This window comes from Bidens hawaiensis, unplaced genomic scaffold (assembly GCF_021521415.1).
Source record: "Bidens hawaiensis isolate Kalapana, Puna unplaced genomic scaffold, B.hawaiensis_p1.1 tig00029862_1, whole genome shotgun sequence".
Taxonomy (NCBI): Eukaryota; Viridiplantae; Streptophyta; class Magnoliopsida; order Asterales; family Asteraceae; genus Bidens; species Bidens hawaiensis.
In genome coordinates, this window is record NW_027505162.1 from 175964 (window position 1) to 196139 (window position 20176).

Sequence of the window (20176 nt, forward strand, 5' to 3'; positions counted from 1 at the left end):
TAGTTGAATAAGTTCATTCTCAATTTATATGTGTATATTCATATATTTTTTTTCCATTAAAACGTGTATGTGTAATTGTGTATATAATTAAATAATATCTATTAACTTTCACTCTTGTTTTTCTATAGAAATTGAGGAAGTAATAAACTAAGAAAAGGAAAAGGGAATGAATTTTATACTATAGTTGATTTGTTTCATTTTTAGTTTTGGTTGCGATATTACGGTTTTTGTATTATAGATAATTGATTGTCGGTATCGTACCGTTACCGATACCTAGTTTAGTGGAGATTTTTTTATAAAAAAGAGCAAAGAGGTACCAAAGCGAGTACCGTACCCAAAGTACCTGTACCAGTAACCGTACCCTATAATTCGGGTACAGGTACCAAGATTTACTGATTTTAGGTACGGGTACTTTCGGGTACATGTATGGGTACGATCCCGATCTCATCCCTAATCTAAACCATTAGGTCACCCACAACACAAAGTTTGTGGGTGCCCTCCGAGTGACATGGCAAGGTATTGACGAGTAGGCGAAGAACGATAGCGTTCATTTAAGAAAAGTTTAAACTAACGTAGTGTTAGATGTGTCGGTTTATGAAAACTTACTTTTATATATTTTTTCCCCTTATATATAAAAAAATATCTATATACTGTCTTTCTGTTACTGTACCAATTGAACCCCATACAAACCCTAATTCTCACCACCACCACACCCATGGGCGATCGAAGAGACAGAGACCGTGACCGTGATCGAGACCACAGAGACAGAGACAGGGACCGTAAACGAGACAGAGATGACCGTGACCGTCACCGCCATCGACACCTCGACCATGACCGAGACCGTTCTCACCGTACCAGGTCACGAACTCGTTCCCCTGACCAACGTCGATCACGTTCTCGATCCACCGACCGACACCGCAGTAGTAGAAGAACTCACCACCGTACTCCATCCCCTGACCACTCTCGTAAGCGTCGAAGGCACGCCGATGAAGATACCGAGCGCGCTGCGGCCGTGGTTTCGGATTTTGTGGATGAGATTGTGAAGGAGAAACAGCAGAAGAAGAATTCTAAGGAGGTGGAGATGAGTGAAGTGGATGCTGGCGGTGAGATGGATGCCAATGAAATTGAGATGATGGGGATTCCCGTTGGCTTCGATTCCACTAAAGGGAAGCCGGTCGAAGGGAATGATGTGAGCGGGATTAGAGCTGTCACCAAAAGACAGCCCAGGCAGTATATGAACCGTCGCGGTGGGTTTAATCGCCCGCTACCTGCTGAAGTCAACCGCTGATTCAGGTTGGGGTTTTTGTTTTTTCTGTTTTTCACTTTCTTGAATCTTGAGTTTTATTTAAGTCTAGTGGTTTTAATATGGAATTGTGCTTAGCTTTACTCATATATGCCATGCTACATTGTAAAAGATGACATGGTATGCATTGTTTAAGTGCTTAACATGCTGTGGTGATGGTTTCATATGAACACACATGTTAGATATGACTTGCTTGCTTACATGCTAATTATGTGATTTAACAACGTTAAGTCCTATATTATAACCATTGCATGATATTATTTAGTATGATAGAAAGCGAGCTCTACACATTTCATTCACTATCTTAAACTGAAAGGTTGCTGGAACGAGTCCAATGCTGTTGATACAGCTAGGTGACACATACAACTTTTGTAAGGAAAAAGGACTACTTTTGCATATTTCATGCGTATATGAGATACCTTAGAAGTTAGAACATTAACCATGGATAATTTTTTGCATAAAAACCTAGGATAGAATGGCTAATGCTACTAAATACCATCTATTCACACTAATAGATGATGTATGAAGCATTCTGTCAAAGTGTCAAACTTAAGATATCATAAATTTAATGAAGTGGAGCATGAAGCAAAGTAGTCTTTCAAGAAAACAAGGCGCCAGTTGAACAAAATAATCTATAGAGGGGGAATAAGATTGAATAATTACTAATGATGGCCTGTTATTGCTTCATTTCAAGTGCAAGATCTGCTTGAGTTGTTTTTGTCTTTGATTCACTAGTTTGCAATTCTACATTAAGGTATTTTGTCTACTTAGTTCTTTCATTAATTTCACGATATGAATGAAAGTTGAATGATTGACCAGTTTACAAGATGAATTGCACCAAGCAGCTGTCTGTTCATTGGATAGATAAAATCTATTAGAAGGCATAGGAGCAAAGGCTTGTTTCTCTTCTAAAGAAGGTTTTAGTCTCATTTTTTGTTTCAAAATGAGCTTATGGAAGCCTGAATTTGAGTATTTCTTGTTTTTTTAACACTTAAGGGATTGTATGGCCTAAAACATGGACCATCTATGATCTATGTTTGAGAATAGGTTTATATCAGATGTGAGGTCGTTTTGAGAGTTTTAGCGTTTCTCTGCTTGTATTTGTATTGCCCCTCTTCGGTTGATGACCCATCAGCAGCCAATCAATTTCAGCCATTAACACCCACCGATCAGCAGCTGCTGTTTCTGGTTTTGTTCATCACTTCTGAAACTGGACAGCTCAGCTTGTTTTGGTCACCATTGGGTTACTTGTCTCATGAGAAATCTTGTTCTAATTAGCTGTTATGCTTCTAGCACTGAATTTGAATTTTGTTTTACTAATTGAATAAGAATTGAGGTATGTTCAGATATGATTCATTAATATTCATTGCTGGCCTACATCTATGTTTCACATTAGTTAATGGTTAACCAAGGGAAAATATATCTCCAAACTTTTAACAAAAAGTCAACACTTAAGGTCTTTGATGTAGCAATATATACACATGATAGTGCATATGTGCCATCATGCATGTAATTAGGCTTATAATAAAACTGCAAGTGCTTTTTTATATTGATTAGATATGATAGTCAATAGTCTTTCATTTATCTAATTTGTCAGATAACACTTTGAATGCAAATTAATCGTTACATGTTTTGGTCTTTGCAGGGATATTGATTTTTCTATTGAGATTTGAGAGGTGAAAGTTTAATGCTTGAAGACACAACAAACTCATCCATTGATAGGGCAAAGTCAAGATTTTTAATGTCATCAATTCTTGTAAGTTACTTGATATGTTTTTTGGAGGATTTCTGCTGGTGTATTCAAGTTTGTGTAGGATGATTTGCTTTGTAACTCATTTACTTGAACTATATGCACATCCTACAATGCGGTCATGTACGCTTCATCCAAAATCGGTGCTTGTATTTTAAATTCGTGACTTTAGTGCATCACCCTTTCACATTTGTTGAACAAGTCGGACAGTCAGTCGTACCCCGTCTGGTAGCTTGTTTATATAAAACTTACTGGTTTCACTTATTAATTTCCAATTTTAGCTTTCTGCTTTGCTTTATAAGGAGTAATGGGTAGTTGACCTTATGTCATGTGAACGTTTGGAATCTGCAATATTTGGCATTCTGTTCTTTAACCGAAGAGGGCTATGAAAGACTGCTGAATTTATCAGCAGGTGCTGACTCAGACTTATTTAGGCTCAGTATCTGCAAAACTAACCAAGATTTGTTACAAATAATGCAAGTTAAATAGAACCTGTGTTCATTTTACCACAAAAGTAAAACAATGGCAAACAGGAAGTCAAAAGTGTCATTTGACCTGTCTTTGACACCTTGATCATGTGTGTAGGATATAATTGAATCTAGGGACTAGACTGCTATTGAGCATAGGCTGGTCTTTCCTGACTTGTTTTGACTGGCAAAACCGATCAATGAGCTCATGTCTGCTTTTAGTTTTTGATTTATTTCGTTAGAGGTTATGTGAGGATTTCGTGGCGCGCGGTACGTCAAGACTTTCTGTCTTGAGGAAACTTGCTAGCATAATGCGTCGAACAGTTTCTTTGCATTATAACGTGTCAACAGGTTTTAGCATTTGTCATTTGTGTTCGAGCAGATGTTGCAAAATTGCCATGTTGGGTATGCTCGGTTGTGATTCAATATAGATTCAGATCCTACGCTATTTGGTCAAAACACAGATTTGGTGAATTGTTATGCTTGTATGATAAAGTACAATTCTTAAGTTATATTTAATCGTTTTATGTTATTATATCATCATTTTTTTCCTGTCTATATAAGCAAGACACATAATGCCCGTGTACTATAACAAAATACATGCTATGTGGATGGAATACAAACTCACCGATATGTGTGCATATGTATTACAATGTAACCTTTTTTATTTCACAGATTTTATACCCATTTGTACATGTAAAAAGATAAGTTTAAATCGTTGATGATTGGTGCATAGTTAACAAAGAATGGCAAATCCAGGCCAAAATAAAGATAACATATGGAGAATATGTTGAGCAGCCTATGCATAAAGACTATAGATGGTATATTGGTCCTCGAGATTTGTCTTCAAGGAGCAATTTTAATTAAGTATTCGACATGCATATTGCATAATGGCATGCATGTGTTATGATTAAACCATCTCCAAAGGTGAGGAATGGCGAACACCTAGCTGACCTTTATATCGGCTGCCCAGCCTTTCCCTCTTCCACGGATTCAGAGCCTCTCTCCCCCATTCTCATCTTCATTCATCCATGCCCTTGCAAGTTGCAACAGGGCAGTACCTTCACAGGCGCTCAAACTCCTATCGAGCCCTTCCAACAGGCGTTTCCACCTCGACTTCATAGTCTTAATAACAAATAAAGTAGCCATACCATGGCACAAAAATTAAAACTCGTATTTAATTTGGTTAGGCAATTATCAAAGTTTTTGGTTGCATAATTGTTAGTTGCAAAATACGCTCAAAGTTTTCTTACATTAAAGCTCGAATGAGAATTTTATGAAACCCAAAAGATTTTACATGGTCAACATACTTCTTGTTGAGTAACAATCCAAGATTCAGTTGATTACCAAACACATCGACATTTCCAACAAGTCTAGCAGGTTATGCCAAATTCCTCATGGTCAAAGGTGTCAATCGTGTTAGTTTGGCATATTGACGGTTTCGTCAATTGGATCGTTCAACCCAAACAACTTGTATATTTTATTTGTATCCCAAAACATCAAGCATAACCGGCACACACTTAAATTTGTGTAACCCGAACACAACTCGTTTAACACATTTATTTAAATGTCTCAAACAGGTTAGTGGATGATAACCAAGTTGTCAGTGACAAATTCAGGATGTTTTCTCAATGAGGGCAAAAAATAAGCTATGTTAGAACAAGTCAAGCCAAAATGGGTCGAGTAAAAAAGTTATATAAAATTGTAGCGAAAAATCAAACGCATTAACTGTGCATGGGTTTGAGAGGTTTCAAAGGGTTAACCTCATAAAAAGGCGATACTAAAGGATTATGTGCATTTGTTTATAAGTATAATAAACATAAGCTATTTCCAACAAGTATCCGACTTATTGCAATGTAGATGAATAAGTCACTAGACCATTTAGTTGATTTTGATATCGTTAACAAGAAAAGTTAATAAATATATTTTCTTCAAAACACAGTGGGGTTCGTCTCGCACTAGAAACTGACATGTACCTCTACGGCTCTACCTCTACTTCTAAAGTAAAGTAATTTATAACAATGTTTCTATATTCTTTGTTATTTCTCATTTAAAAATTCAAACCCTAAATTGATTTGACAACGCAAATAAACGGAGATTAATCTAACAATGAAATAACATTTAAGTCGTAAACAAAACAAGTTGAATGATAGAAATAAACAAATAATTTCGAGCCTACAACATCGAATTTGATTTTGGTTTGCAAGTCGCGGCCTCGATTCTCCCAAGGTGTTTTTTCAAATGTAAAATGACTGCAGTTTGCGAACCACTATCTACAAACATCTGAAGAAGATGTAGACCAAACCCTATAGTATGCAAAAAGAAGATTTTTTGTTTTTTTAATATTCGTAGACTGCTAAAATAACTGGTGGTGATACGAACTGTGGTAGTGGATGGTGACGGTGGTGACGGATGAGGACGATGGGTGTTGATAGGGTATGAAAAAGTTTAAATAAGTTGAATATTAGCTTATTTTTTAAAATTATAAAAACGCTTTTCAGGTCTTAAAAAAATATCCGCCTTCCCGATTGCATACCTTGTAAAGTTGTAAGCAAAGACAAAAGAAGCTGTTCAAAATCTCTTATTAACAACCCACAAACCACCACCAAGCTCATCACTCTCTCCGCCGCGTCTCAATCTTCACTTCACTCCAAACTCAAATCACTTGCTCGTAATTACATTACATCTACTCCAAATTAGGGTTTGCTCTTTCCCTTATATTTAATTCTTCCATACCAGATGTTGTTTATATTCTCTATAATATCCACAACAATGTTAATTATATCAAATTTAGTTTCTGTATATCGATTTGCCCTAATTTTATCTTTAATGTTTTAATACAATTGACAGTGAATCAGTGATGATGAATGACTTGTAGAAGAAGATACTGAAGCTTTCATTTTAACTATTGGTGGTGGTAGCTGCTTACATACATTTTTGTTTGATTAAATATATTAAGTAAGGTTGATCACGGTTTCATTCATTTCGTTTTTGTGCTATGTTGAAACAACAATGTAACTTATTAATTTATTATCTCTTTTCTAGCAATGGCTGATTTTTTAACTTCGACTCACCGATCCAAGTGGATCTTCACTCCCCATGATCTGGTACACTATCATCAGAAACTTCTTTTTTAATTTCATGAATTGAAGTAAATAATTCAAATTTCTGTAGAAAGACAAATACAAGGCTGCAAATCATAGAGCAAAACAGATGCTGGAAAAGGTATGGAACAAATTTGTAGTTAATAACATAACGTATCGTTGATTTTGTTGGTTTATTATTTTAACAATTTGTTAATCTGGTGTGTGTAGTATGGAGCAACAAGGGTGGATGTTGATCTTGATGGCTCATTGTCATATCCGGAGCTTCAAACTGACGTAAAGGAAAATGGTATTTAACAATGATACTTGACTCACTGACTTCACTCACTTTGCTCTTCTATTAGCTGATTACTCTGTTACTTTAATTGCCATTAGCCGAGAAGCATTCTCGTGTAAAACCTCTTAAGGTAGACGAGGAACAACTCATCCGTGCATTTTACGAGTTCAAAATTCAAGACGTATGTGATGCCTTTAAATTCTCTCGAAAAATACAGGTACTTGAACTTTAAAACTTTTTTTTCTTTAACCAAGAAAATAAATGTTCACAAGTTTACATTTTGGATTGTTTTTATATTTTCTTTTCTATGGTTTGTAGGCAACAGCTCTTATATATTTCAAACGGTTCTATCTGCAATGGTCAGTGATGGAACATCATCCAAAAGACATCATGTAAAGTTGATCTGCACTCGTTTTTCTTGAAAAGAAAATATTACACGTGCATATTTGTATTTTTCTATGTGCTTATATGTACGTTTAAACAGGTTGACTTGCATATATACAGCCTGTAAAGAAGAAGAAAATCATGTATCAGCTGAAGAGCTCGGTAAGGGTATCGATCAGGATCATCAAGTGATTCTCAATAATGAGATGCTTGTTCTTCAGGCATGAAATATCTCACATGACTATTTTGATTTTATTTATAGATATTTTTTTCTTTCGTTTTAAACCTTAGTTTGCTTCTATTGTAGTCTCTCGGATTTGATCTTATCGTTTATTCGCCGTACCGCTCAGTTGACGGTTTTATTAGTGATATGGAGTTTGGTTTGCCCATTTCTCTGCACTATTGTTCTAAACTTCTAAAAACTTCCAGCAACGTCTATTGTTGTATTTGTTTATTTTATTCTATCCAGCTAATGATTTGCACTTGTGCTGTCTTACTAGGATTTTATCTACTCAAACAATGGTCAACTTCAACATCTGAAGGTGCATATTCTTTATTGTGAATCATCATGCCCGGATTTCTTTATTTGAATTTATGTAGATATAAGTAATCATTGGATTATAATTATTATGTAATATATAGGATTTACACGAGACAGCTAAGATGGTGGCTGACAAGACAATGCGAACTGAGGCGTCTCTTCTGTTTTCTCCTGGTCGGGTATCCATTGCAGTCATATACAGTATTATTGTTTTAAAAAAGTAATAATTAATACATAACTATTTACAAAAAAAAATGATGAGCTGGTGTAGCTGGCGTTGGCTGCTCTTCGTAGAGCAAATGAGGAGTACCCACTTGTTAACTTTGAAAGGTAAAGGTTTAATCTTTTTCTAGAATTATTATCATTATTAGAATGCAACTCTTTTAAATTTTTAAAATTGTGTTTTATGCAGATACCTGAACAACATTCTCTCTCGTCAACATCCCGCACGACCTGTTCCCGAGCTCACAAAGTATCTAGATGCTATTGACCTGATGGTAAGCATATTTACTCTAATATGATATTGTATCAAATAGAAAAAATACAAAATATCGCATTACTTCACTTGTACTTGTTGGTGGATTATATAGGTAAATAATCTTGTTACACCTACTGCTGCGGATATGAAACACATTGATAGGAAGCTAAAGTATTGTTGGGATCCAGGATCACATGAAAAGTATTCTCTTATTCATATTTTCCTTCAAATACTGCCAAGTTTGACTTTAACAGGCACTCATGTTTGACTTTTGTTCATATCAGGAGTAAGAAACGAAAACATAGGTCAAAAGACTGACCTTCATGGAGCTTCAAATTTTGGGTGCAGAGAAGAGTTATCGATTTTCTTTCGGTTATACTATTACTATAGATTATATGATGCATTTATGTTATTTCTTTCGGCTACTATGGATTAGACTATTTCTTTTGGTTATACTATGAACCATTTGTTTTAGGTCACTGTACTATCTGGTTTGGGCTGGGTTTTTTACAACATTGGTTTGTCATGTACTCACGTTCACCTAGAAAGGTATTTATGTTTGATTTTCAAGGTTCCTCGTATTGTTTTGCAATAGCTGTCAACATGTGGTGTAAACAGTGTAGTCCGGCTTGAATGTGATTTGTTAAACTGTAAAGAACTTGGGCTTGAATCATTTCGAGCTATACGTCTAAAGCTCGAGTTTAGTTTGAACTTGGCTTATTTATTATTAAGTATGAGAGCTAATGTTGGCAAAAGATTGGTTTGAGACTTTTTAACACTCCAAAAATTTGTCCATATCTTGTACCACGAACTGCATTAGTTGTAAAAGGTGAACAAATATGATAGTAAGAGGCAGGTAATGCCCATTCATAATATATCAAGTTACTATTTTGGCTCATGTGGTTTTGAGCATCTAATTTTTTCAGCCAAAAAAGAAATATTTTGACATTTCGGCCCTTTACGTTTGAATTTTGTAACCATTTCAGTCCTAACACTAGCTCCGTAGTTTACACATAAAGCCTACATATGCACAAATGCACATTAGTAACGTCATTTACTAGATGAGTGTCACGTGTGTCATTTTCTTAATTTACTACAAAAATAGTAACATATACAGTCTTTGAAAAAACCCGGTTCCGAACCGGTTCGGGTTTTTTAACTGTACCCGATTTGACGTCTAATGTAAAATGCATCATAGCCTTATAGGAAACTACTACGTTTTACTATGAATTTCACATACACCCAACAAGCAAAATAAAACGCAACATGTTTACAACTAATACTTATTGTATAATCGTTCAACTTAATATAAGTTGTGATATTATTCTATCATATATATTTTTTTAGTAAAATTAGTTAAAACAATTATCACATCAGTAGTGATTCGCCATAGAATAACACTACATGGTATGGTTTCCTAACTCTATATTTAAATTCTCTCAAAATTTCATAATTTTGATTGTTCAAACTTTTATTCTCCAAATTTAATGATTTTTATAATTTTTGTCTGTGTTTTCCAAATGTAAATGATGTTTTGCGCTAGTTTATATGTTTATTTATTATTTTAACTAGACATAAACACTCGTGAATTGACGAGTCATATTTGAATAAAACTTAGATTGATACATAGATAACAATAAGCATGTCATAATAGTTCTAATATTATAATTATTTTTATATTGTTTTATGTAAATGACACGCATGGTCCTCCCAAACTTTTTTTAGAACGGTCAACAAACAAAGAATTGTATAGGTACTTCGTACGGGGTGACTCAATTGCAAAAGACCGATGCTAGCTAGCCCAACTCAGCCATACATAGCCCTTATGTTCCTCCAAGTTATCTCTAATTCCGAGAGAAACCCACCCGCCCAAAGGCCCATTGGTGGTAAAACCTGGACTCCCTCAGAATCGAATCCAAGATCACAATAATCCCCGTCTTCCCTGGTCCTTAAACTTTTTTTTTTGAATGGCCAACAAACAGAGAATTGCCTAGGTACTCCGTACGGGATGACCCAATGGCAAAAGGCCACCGTCAACTGGTCCAACTCTGCTGTACAGAGTCCTTAAGTGCCTCCAAGTTATCTCCGGTTCCAGGGAAAACTACCCGCCCAAAGACTCGCTTGTGGTAAAACCAGGATGCTCTCATAATCAAACCCGAGATCACAATGATCCCGGTCTTCCTTCATTGAGCTACTCATGCCCTACCCAAATTATTATATGTGGAGATCGAACTTGGATCTCCATTGAAGAACCCTAAGTTCTTACCACTACATCACATGGTCCTCAAAACTAAAAAAATGGTTACTAATTTACATATATAGTCTTTTTTTTATAGAGAAATCTGCATTTTGTCTCCCTGGTATATGGACCAATTCGACAGGTTAAACACTGAAAAAGATTTTGCGAACTTTGGACCATTGTGATATTTGGGCGGGTCAATCTGACTCCTTCCGTTAAATATTTTCGTTAAAGTCCGTTGATTTGAAGGGTATTTTAGACTTTTTACAAATATAATTTTGGCCGGTCACATCTGTGTCACTCTGTTAGTTATATTTTTTGAAAGCTTGAAAAAACCAGCTTGCCGGGAAAAATGACAGTCCGACCACCGGGTATTATCTTCTTCCTCCTTCCTCCATACTCTTCCCCCTTCTCCACCCTCCTTCCTCCCTCTTTCCTTCCTTCGTTTCTTACCCAACTCAATCTCCACAATTTCCCCACAATTTCCCCACTATCTTTATATATACACGACACCATCGCCCGTCACCATCACCATCACCGACGCCCGTCACCATCACCATCACCGACGCCCGTCACCATCACCGACGCCATCGCTCTCCATCTCCATCATCAACACCGACCCACGCCGCCATCACCGACGCCGAGCCGCCATCCCCATCCACATCCGACGCCACCACCGACGCCACGCCATCCACCGCCGTACAATGGTTTTCGTGTTCATTATTCGGTTCACATATTTAATCAGAGTCCCACTTGCAATTAGTCTCCGAATCCGGTTTCGGATTCGTCGAATTTCCGTCCACGTTGTTGTTAATGTCGTCGGTCTAGTCCGGTTGGCGTTCCGTAGAACGTGGAATGTTGACCATCTTCTCCTACCGTAGTGTTCGGGGTGTTCGGGCTCGGGTTTGGGGATAACTAAAAAACGAGTCGTTTCGGTGTTTTCGGGCAATAGTTTACTAGAAAACGACCCGTTTTGTCGTTTTTGAGCTAAAATTAACATAAAAAACGACCTGCTTTCGTCGTTTTTGAGCTAAAATTACAATAAAAAAGGGGCCGTTTCGTCGTTTTTTAGTGAAAAGTTTACTAAAAAACGGGCCGTTTCGTCGTTTTTTAGTGAAATGTTTACTAAAAAACGGGCCGTTTCGTCGTTTTTTAGTGAAAAATTTACTAAAAAACGGGCTGTTTCGTCATTTTTGAACGAAAAGTTTGTTAAAAAACGGGCCGTTTAGTCGTTTTTGAACGAAAAGTTTACTAAAAAACGGCCCATTTCGTCGTTTTTTAGTGAAAAGTTTACTAAAAAACGGGTCGTTTCGTCGTATTCGGACTCATTTGATTTTTTAGAAAAAAATGGCCGTTTAAAAATACGTTTAAAAAAACCCGATCCTTGTAATCATGCAAATATTATATATAGCATATATATATATGCAGCATATATATACGGAGTATATATACAGCATATATATACGGCAGCCATACGGCACATACATACGGCATACATATACGGCACATACAGAATATATATATATACAAGAAACTATTTCAAATGCTTAATATATATTACATATTATGTAGTTTTATTAAAAGTTAGTTTAGTTCAACTGGTTGGTGTTGTTTGTTGTTAAACCAGGGGTCGGGGGTTTGAAACCCACCCTCTACACGATGTCCATATACCAGGGAGACAAAATGCAGATTTCTCTTTTTTATATATAGTTAAAATAACTCTCATATATTCATCACCGATTGTTGAAATGTCAAAAAAAAATCTTGTTCATACTAAAAAGAGTTATTTAGGCCAAAATGGCAACCAACCCTGTTCATTTAAGGGAACTTCTCTCTAAGCTAAAACTCGTTGGCTTTTAGCTAATAAGCCAATATGAATAGCTCACTTGTCAAATTTGAATTTGATATAAATTCAAGTGACTATTTATCTATTTTAAAACACTGCAGACAGCAACAAATAAAAACGTCTTTAATCATGCCAACATCATCCGCTTAGATAATCTCTTAAAAACAAATATTTTGAAACCATTCCATATTTATAAAAAACGCAGTACAGCAAATGCTAATACGACACAACCAATCAACCATTGGCGGTGGATTTAAAGTGATGCTCATCCAGCGCAGTGTAGACCACCCCTTCCTCGGTCAAACTATTAAGTGAGGCCCTGTTAAAAACAACACGAACTTCGGTCAACATTAATGCAATTCGTGTGTATTGTATGCGCAAAAAAGACCAAGAAAATTACAGAATTTGGTGCAAAGGAATGTTCAGTTGGCTAACAAGTTCATCTTGGTGTACCCCTGTTTCCCTTTGTCTAAAGTACACACAAAATTCTCACATTAGACCATTAAATTTAATCATCTAGATTTTTATAGTAAAATATAAGAAGAAAAATACTTGCCTACAAGCCGGCAAAAGCAAATAATCTAACACCCTTCTATCGACTTCAGTGAATGGTGTATCAGCAACAGGATGGCCAGTGTACTAACAGTCAACAAACGAACACGATGCAGTTAGTTATTCTAGTGGTAGTGACTAAATGAGTGGATTGAGTAATAATTGTAGGCATGTAAACAGTATACTTGACATGTTCGTATACGTGCGTTTAACTTTAACCGAAAAACGTTCCAACACAAACACTTCAACTTACGAAGTTTTCCTGTTCGTTCGTGAAGAAAATGAATTTGTTCGTGTTCATTTATGTTCGTTTATTATTAGTATAAACGAACACTTCACGTACGTAAACGAACAGGTTCACAAACATAACTGCACGTAGATGATTGAATGCCAGTTAAATTAAAAATGTGATTATCAATATGCTGGGCCTAAAAAATAATATAACTAGACTAAATTGTAGTGGGTATAAAAAAAATTGATTGAAATATATAAACAAAGGTAAAGATATACTAACGAACATAAATGACCAAAAGCGAGCGTAAATGAATGAACGTAAAAGGAAGTTCACGAACGAGACATGTTCGTTTGTTTAACTAAATGGAAAAAAAACTTCTGTTCATGTTTTTAACAAACGAACCTACATGAACTTCCCATACAACAATTCACGAATGGTTCACTAAACGTTCGGTTCGTTAGCAAGCCTAGTAATGTGTCGCCCCAACCCATTAACGCATTTTATTATCTTCTTTTAGTTTTATAATAAATAATGTGCTAATAGCCCATTCCATATTAGTTAAATCAGCTGGCTTCTTTAATTATAGATGACACATAACCCGAATCGACCCATTTATAAGTGAAACAGAGTCTATTGACTTACTTGATTTGGTGGGGCAGTTTGATAGGTCTGTGTGTTGATATATGAGCTTGGCATATAAGCTTGATTACTGCTGCTAGGTTGTTGTTTCTAACACAGACAAAACATCATAATTGTTTAAAAAAACAAATTCAATTAGAAGTTGCAAAAACTCATCTTTGAATATCACATGTGAAATAAGAGAAAATGAAAATAAAGTTACGAAATCTTACCACTAACTTTGTGTTGTAAGAGTGAACATATATGCATTCAACAAAGTGATGTGTGATCTCATCAAAATCAGTCACGGGTCTATCAATGTATAATATTCAGTTATCATTAATACTATTTAAGATAAGATAACTAAAAGTAACTAAAAGCGAAGATCATACTTGATACCAAAGACCACCAACTGCTTTTTCCCTTGAAAGGATTTCAATTGCCCATGAACACGAACATACATGCCTTCCCTAAAATGTAACAAAATAAGAAAAAAAAAAAAAAGATAAGCAACGTTAAGATTCAATAAACCTACGTTGGTCAAAACTCAATCTTTAATTCACTATAATCAATAAAAGAAAAATGAAAGTGTACAGTATCGATTCCATCTCCTTCGTGTCAATCTGCTCGTGAGTCCTAAAACATCATAAACACACATCATTATTTTGTGACAGTGAAATCATATAACCAGTGTTTTAGAAACCGGTTCTTAACTCGTACCAGAGTGCGCTAAAAAATGGTGCAACTGGTTAATAGTTTAAGTTGTAATTTCATAAAAATGCTACTTCAATAGTTCAACTCAAGAAAATATCGATTCTATATAAAAAATAATCCAAAAGTTAATCCATCATAAAAAAATAACATAAAAGCACTCAGTTTTCAAACAATAATCAAAAAGTTCACTCGTTATAATGTTAACCGCTAGATTAAAATAAAAGTAACTTTTTTAAAAACATTTGAGCCACAAATATCAAAAATCTCTTGTGCTTAAAACCGGTTTCCCCGAAAGCGCTGGTTCGATGTTCTAGCAAACAGGCCAAAAATACCGGCCTGCGGTGCAAAATACGGTTTAACCAGCTGGTTTTTAAAAACACTACATATAACAAAAATGAAATATAAAGAAATTGCATACCATCGGTTGCACTCAACGCGACCGGTACCGTCATCAATCACAAACGAAATGTCAGTAACCCTCTCAACCTTGTTAATCATCATCCCCACCAACTTAACCTAATTTTAACAACACACAAAAAATTAACAAAACAAATTAAGTTAAACCTAATTAATACTAAACTCACATTGTTACAGTCAACACCGTCAATGAGAAAGTTGACTTTATCGTCCTTTGACGGCATCGCTTTGATAATCTGCTTCACGGTTAACGGAATCAGTGTTTGTGTATCACGATGCTGCAAGTAACAGAATCAATTATTAAATATAACCCTAAGTTTTTAATAAATTGATTGAAATAAGCAACTAATAATAATAATAATACCTTACTAAGCGCAGAGGGCAAAGGATCCACAGTCTGAGTAGCCTGAGACCGCACAAAACCACCGCCGGAGAATTCGGCGGCGCCGTCGAAGTCGTTCCCGTGCATCATTTCCGATCACTATTCTATTCCCGCCAATTTATTCCACCTTTATAGAAACCCTGTTTGGCCCAAACCAATTTGGACGCCGACCCGATTTACCGTTTCGTATACGGGTTTGTAGTCTCGTTCTTTAAAATCGGTTTTGGAACCGACCCGATTTTAAAAAGAGAAATCTGTATTTTGCCTCCCTGGTTTATATCGTCGTTCGACGGCTTAACCACTGAAAAAGATTTTGCGAACTTTGACTCCCTGTGTTTCTCCAGCGGGTTCCTCTGACTCCTGACGTCAGTTGACTGTTGGTATTTTAGTTTTAATACCAACATATTAAGGGTATTTTAGTAATCTTTTTTTTAATAAATAATACATATAATAATAATATTAATAATAATAATAAGAATAATGGCAGCAGCAACATCGTAAGCTTCATCATCAGATCTCATCTTCATCATTAACTCTTAATCTCATCATCTTCATCATCAGTTTCATAACAATTAATCAAATCCTCAAACCCTAGATTTCAACACTCAAACCCTCAAATCTCTCAAATCTCACCACCAATCGCTTCAATAATTCAACCACCGCACCCACAAATCATTCCGATCAAAACCCCTAACTTCCGGCACCACGCCGCCGCCACGCAACCACCGTCGCCATGGATTCCGGCCATCACGTTGTTTTCGGGCGAAAAGTTTCTTAAAAAAGGCTCGTTTCGTTGTTTTCGGACGAAAAGTTTCTTAAAAAACGGCCCGTTTCGTTGTTTTCGGGCAAGAAGTTTCTTAAAAACGGCCCGTTTTGTTGTTTTCGGACGAAAAGTTTGTTAAAAAACGGTCCGTTTCGTTGTTTTCGGACGAAAAGTTTGTTAAAAACGGCCCGTTTCGTTGTTTTCGGACGAAAAGTTTGTTAAAAAACGGCCCGTTTCGTTGTTTTCGGACGAAAAGTTTGTTAAAAACGGCCTGTTTCGTTGTCTTCGGACGAAAAGTTTGTTAAAAACGGCCCGTTTCGTTGTCTTCGAACGAAAAGTTTGTTAAAAAACGGCCTGTTTCGTTGTTTTCGGGCGAAAAGTTTACTAAAAAACGGGCCGTTTCGTTGTTTTCGGGCGAAAAGTTTACTAAAAAACGAGTCGTTGTTTTCGGGCGAAAAATTTACTAAAAAACGAGTCAGCACGAGTCATTTCGTTGTTTTCGGGCGAAAAGTTTACTAAAAAACGAGTCGTTTCGTTATTTCTGGGTGAAATTTTTAAAAAACGAGTCATTAAGTTTTTACAAAAAAAATGGTTTTAAAAAAACGTTTAAAAAAATGATGAATACAGAGAATATAAATTACAAATTGTATAAAAGTTTCAATTGTTGGTTCAGTTCAAATGGTGAATATATGTTACATATTGTATAGATTTATTAAATGTTAGTTTAGTTCAACTGATTGGTGTTGTGTGTTATCAAACTGGGGGTCGGGGGTTCGAATCCCACCCTTTACACGAAATTTGGATATTTAGTTTTAGGATTAATTATAGGCTCAGGGGCAAAATGGTCATTTCAGCGTTTTTGGTCAGTCAACTCACGGTCAACTGACGGCAGGGAGACAGACTGACCCGCCCAAATATCATAGTGGTCCATATTTCGCAAAATGTTTTTCAGTGGTTAACCTGTCGAACGACAATATAAACCAGGGAGATAAAATGCAGATTTCTCTTTTAAAAGTATGAAAAAATGAGGATTTTTTTAATTGTCTCGAGACTGGTTTGAACCTGACCCTAATTGATTTGATAGGTTCGAACATTTTACCACGTAAACTTGTTTATAAACCGGGCGAGTTTTTTTAGAGACCGGTTTTTATCTTTTTGTTGACAGGCACAGTTCAGTATTTGACAAAAGAAAAAACCTGGTTTTATACACCTCTATATGATTATATATTCAGATGTGTGATATGTGTTTTCTTTTTTGAAAGTCGAGGGGTTTAAATCTTGTAGTAGGCATGTTATGTAAATTAAAAGTAAACTAGAAGTCGTTTTGGTCATTTTTGTCTTTTAATCCCTAACTTTGAGAAACTGCATAACTGGTTCAAATTTATACAAAAATGTAATACGAAAAAGATATGAACGTTTGTCAGGAAAAAGCGGTTGTTAAACATAGTTGCGCAGAAAGTGTTGCGCATGAGTTAACGTTCAAAAAACATGTTAAAGGTGTATGCACGCTTGATGTGAAACATAATTGTTTGATTTTATTGGGTTTATTTGTCTATTAGAGGGTGTTTTATAGGTTTAAGTACAAGCAAGTGGGTTATGGGTTTGCGTTTAATTAATTACTCTATGATGTAATTACATAATTACTCTACTTAATTCTCACAATTAGCACGCTAATTTCATTTGTATTTAAACCAAACTCTATATATATATATACACACACACATAGAGAGAGAGAGCAAGAGAGAGTCAGGTTAACATAATCCTTAACGTACCTTCACGTACGTGAATCACGCTTAAGGCAAAAGCAAAACACTCAAAAGCAAAAACAAAACGCTTAAAGCCAAAATACAAATACGCTCAAGAAAATCATGATACGCTCAAAACATGTTTCGTGAAGAAAAGTTAAATTTTGATCGATTAAGGATCCAAATATGTTTTTTTCGGTGAATCGATGATTAATTGGGTATGTATTGATAATTCTGAGATGTTGAGATGTAATTTCATGAATCAATTTTGTGAATATAAGTATTTTTGTACGTTAAGGATTATTGTATTATATCCTTTATCTATAATTATAAACATAAGCTATTTTCAACAAGTATTCGATTGATTGCAATGTAGATAAATAGGTCACTAGACCATTTAGTTGATTTTGATAACGTTAACAAGAAAAGATAATACTTTTCTTTTTCAAAAAAATAGTGGGGTTCGTCGCGCACTTGAAACTGACATGTATCTCTACGGCTCTACCTCTGCTTCTAAAGTAAAGTAATCTATAATGATGTTTCTATATTCCTTGTTATTTCCCATTAAAAAATTCAAAACCCTAAATTTAACACACACACACACACATATATATATACGGTGGGGTTATAATAAGAAGTGGAGTGTGTTTAAAAAGTGTAAGAAGTAATCTAGTGCATTAGATTTGTTCATCTGACGGTGGATATGGAAAGTGTGTTAATTGTGCGGTGTGTTTTATTAGATCCAATGGTGAAGACACACTTCCTACACTTTCTAGGAAAAATCCACTTAATATAACCTTGCTCTCTCTCTCTCTCTCTCTCTCTCTCTATATATATATATATATATATATATATATATATATATATATATATATATATAGGATGAGTATCATTACAGAACTGTAAAATTATTTAAGAACTTGAAGGAACCCTTGAAAACTAACATTTTTTATAAAAAAATTTGTATGTTAATGTTCTTTGAGATTAGTTTTATCATTGTTTATATCTATATCTACAATTACAATTTTGAAAATTAGTTTTTATACACATCTATGTTTTGTTTGACCCCTATGTAAATTTGTTAGTACATAAATTTTACATTTATGTAAACTTGTGATTAATATATGTAATCAAAAAATTTTATATAAAATATGATAAAACTACTCTTAAATAATGTTAATATATAAAAAAAATTTAAAAATTGTTTGGTTGTTAAGGGTTCCTAAGAGTTCTTAACTTTTTAGAGTTCTTAAATGATACCAACTCTCTATATATATATATAGGATGAGTATCATTACAGAACTGTAAAATTATTTAAGAACTTGAAGGAACCCTTGAAAACTAACGTTTTTTATAAAAAAATTTGTATGTTAATGTTCTTTGAGATTAGTTTTATCATTGTTTATATCTATATCTACAATTACAATTTTGAAAATTAGTTTTTATACACATCTATGTTTTGTTTGACCCCTATGTAAATTTGTTAGTACATAAATTTTACATTTATGTAAACTTGTGATTAATATATGTAATCAAAAAATTTTATATAAAATATGATAAAACTACTCTTAAATAATGTTAATATATAAAAAAAATTTAAAATTGTTTGGTTGTTAAGGGTTCCTAAGAGTTCTTAACTTTTTAGAGTTCTTAAATGATACCAACCCTATATATATATGTGTGTGTGTGTGTGTGTTTGTGTAGGGAAATGATCAAGAGAAAACTCCAAAGTAGAGGGTTATTTATGTAAAATTGCAATCCAATCAAATTAACAGGACACGGTCGGCTTCCCCTATATTCGTCTTCACAATATGTCATCACAAGTTGATGATCCAAATCAAATATTTGTTTGAATTGATGATATACTAATGATTTCGAGATGATATGGGACAAATTCAATGCTCAATTTCATGATTTAGTCATTTGATTTTAAGATCCAAGAACTTGAGTTCGTCGTTGGTCAAACATGGACTGATATCATCAAAATTATAGTTATATTAATGAAATTGAAGGTTAATTGAGAGATGGTTAATGATTATAAGTATGCGTATATCAATTTCGTTAATCAATGTGATGTTTTGATGAGTCAATTTGGAGAATTATGAACCAATTGTGATTAGGGTTACTGCAATTTTAATATTGCACATACTAGTACATCAGTATTGCGTATATTCAATACACCAAAACTGCATATATGTCCCATACATCAACAATGCATATATGTAATGAATCGATAATACACTCGTATTACTCCAATATAGTGTAACAGTAATGCATATATGCACTTCAACATGACCATGTACATGGGTAATACATCAATAGTACATGTATGAAATGCATCGATACTGCACATATGTTTTA

The 20176-nt window shown here is 34.8% G+C and overlaps 3 protein-coding genes across 4 annotated transcripts; 2 read left to right on the top strand and 1 right to left on the bottom strand.

Moving 5' to 3' along the window:
- Nucleotides 1-684: 684 nt before the first annotated feature.
- On the top strand, nucleotides 685-3356 carry LOC143611159 (uncharacterized). Of its 2 annotated transcripts, none has more exons than XM_077085442.1 (2): nucleotides 685-1314; nucleotides 2949-3356. In XM_077085442.1, the coding sequence occupies exon 1, from the start codon at nucleotides 716-718 to the stop codon at nucleotides 1286-1288; it is 573 nt and encodes a 190-aa protein (XP_076941557.1). In that variant the 5' UTR covers nucleotides 685-715; the 3' UTR covers nucleotides 1289-1314; nucleotides 2949-3356. The 2 variants fall into 2 exon arrangements, with proteins under 2 accessions (XP_076941557.1, XP_076941556.1); XM_077085441.1 differs by having other exon boundaries at nucleotides 685-1293; nucleotides 2949-3349.
- A 3183-nt stretch (nucleotides 3357-6539) lies between these two features.
- On the top strand, nucleotides 6540-9004 carry LOC143611161 (cyclin-H1-1-like). The gene is made up of 13 exons (XM_077085445.1): nucleotides 6540-6627; nucleotides 6695-6745; nucleotides 6835-6913; nucleotides 7000-7118; nucleotides 7220-7293; nucleotides 7386-7506; nucleotides 7593-7659; nucleotides 7784-7827; nucleotides 7928-8005; nucleotides 8098-8156; nucleotides 8239-8323; nucleotides 8417-8505; nucleotides 8589-9004. Exons 1-13 carry the CDS (start codon nucleotides 6568-6570, stop codon nucleotides 8620-8622), a joined length of 960 nt encoding a protein of 319 aa, XP_076941560.1. The 5' UTR covers nucleotides 6540-6567; the 3' UTR covers nucleotides 8623-9004.
- A 3551-nt stretch (nucleotides 9005-12555) lies between these two features.
- On the bottom strand, nucleotides 12556-15397 carry LOC143611158 (replication protein A 32 kDa subunit B-like). Its single transcript, XM_077085439.1, has 10 exons — nucleotides 15290-15397; nucleotides 15093-15203; nucleotides 14927-15024; nucleotides 14389-14430; nucleotides 14187-14264; nucleotides 14028-14106; nucleotides 13813-13905; nucleotides 12946-13028; nucleotides 12790-12858; nucleotides 12556-12708 (listed from the first exon to the last, which is right to left on the bottom strand). The coding sequence occupies exons 1-10, from the start codon at nucleotides 15395-15397 to the stop codon at nucleotides 12624-12626; spliced, it is 846 nt and encodes a 281-aa protein (XP_076941554.1). The 3' UTR covers nucleotides 12556-12623.
- Nucleotides 15398-20176: the final 4779 nt, after the last annotated feature.

What these genes read in the sequence shown, in the direction of transcription:
- LOC143611159 (XM_077085442.1), top strand. Translation starts at nt 716, where the DNA reads ATGGGCGATCGAAGAGACAGAGACCGTGACCGTGATCGAGACCACAGA.
- LOC143611161 (XM_077085445.1), top strand. Translation starts at nt 6,568, where the DNA reads ATGGCTGATTTTTTAACTTCGACTCACCGATCCAAGTGGATCTTCACT. An exon ending in CATCATCCAAAAGACATCAT is followed by an intron (nt 7,294 to 7,385) that starts GTAAAGTTGATC and finishes ACGTTTAAACAG; the next exon opens with GTTGACTTGCATATATACAG. An exon ending in TAGATGCTATTGACCTGATG is followed by an intron (nt 8,324 to 8,416) that starts GTAAGCATATTT and finishes TGGATTATATAG; the next exon opens with GTAAATAATCTTGTTACACC.
- LOC143611158 (XM_077085439.1), bottom strand. Translation starts at nt 15,397, where the DNA reads ATGATGCACGGGAACGACTTCGACGGCGCCGCCGAATTCTCCGGCGGT. An exon ending in CCCCACCAAATCAAGTAAGT is followed by an intron (nt 13,029 to 13,812) that starts CAATAGACTCTG and finishes GTTGACTGTTAG; the next exon opens with TACACTGGCCATCCTGTTGC. An exon ending in TTGCTTTTGCCGGCTTGTAG is followed by an intron (nt 12,859 to 12,945) that starts GCAAGTATTTTT and finishes TGTGTACTTTAG; the next exon opens with ACAAAGGGAAACAGGGGTAC.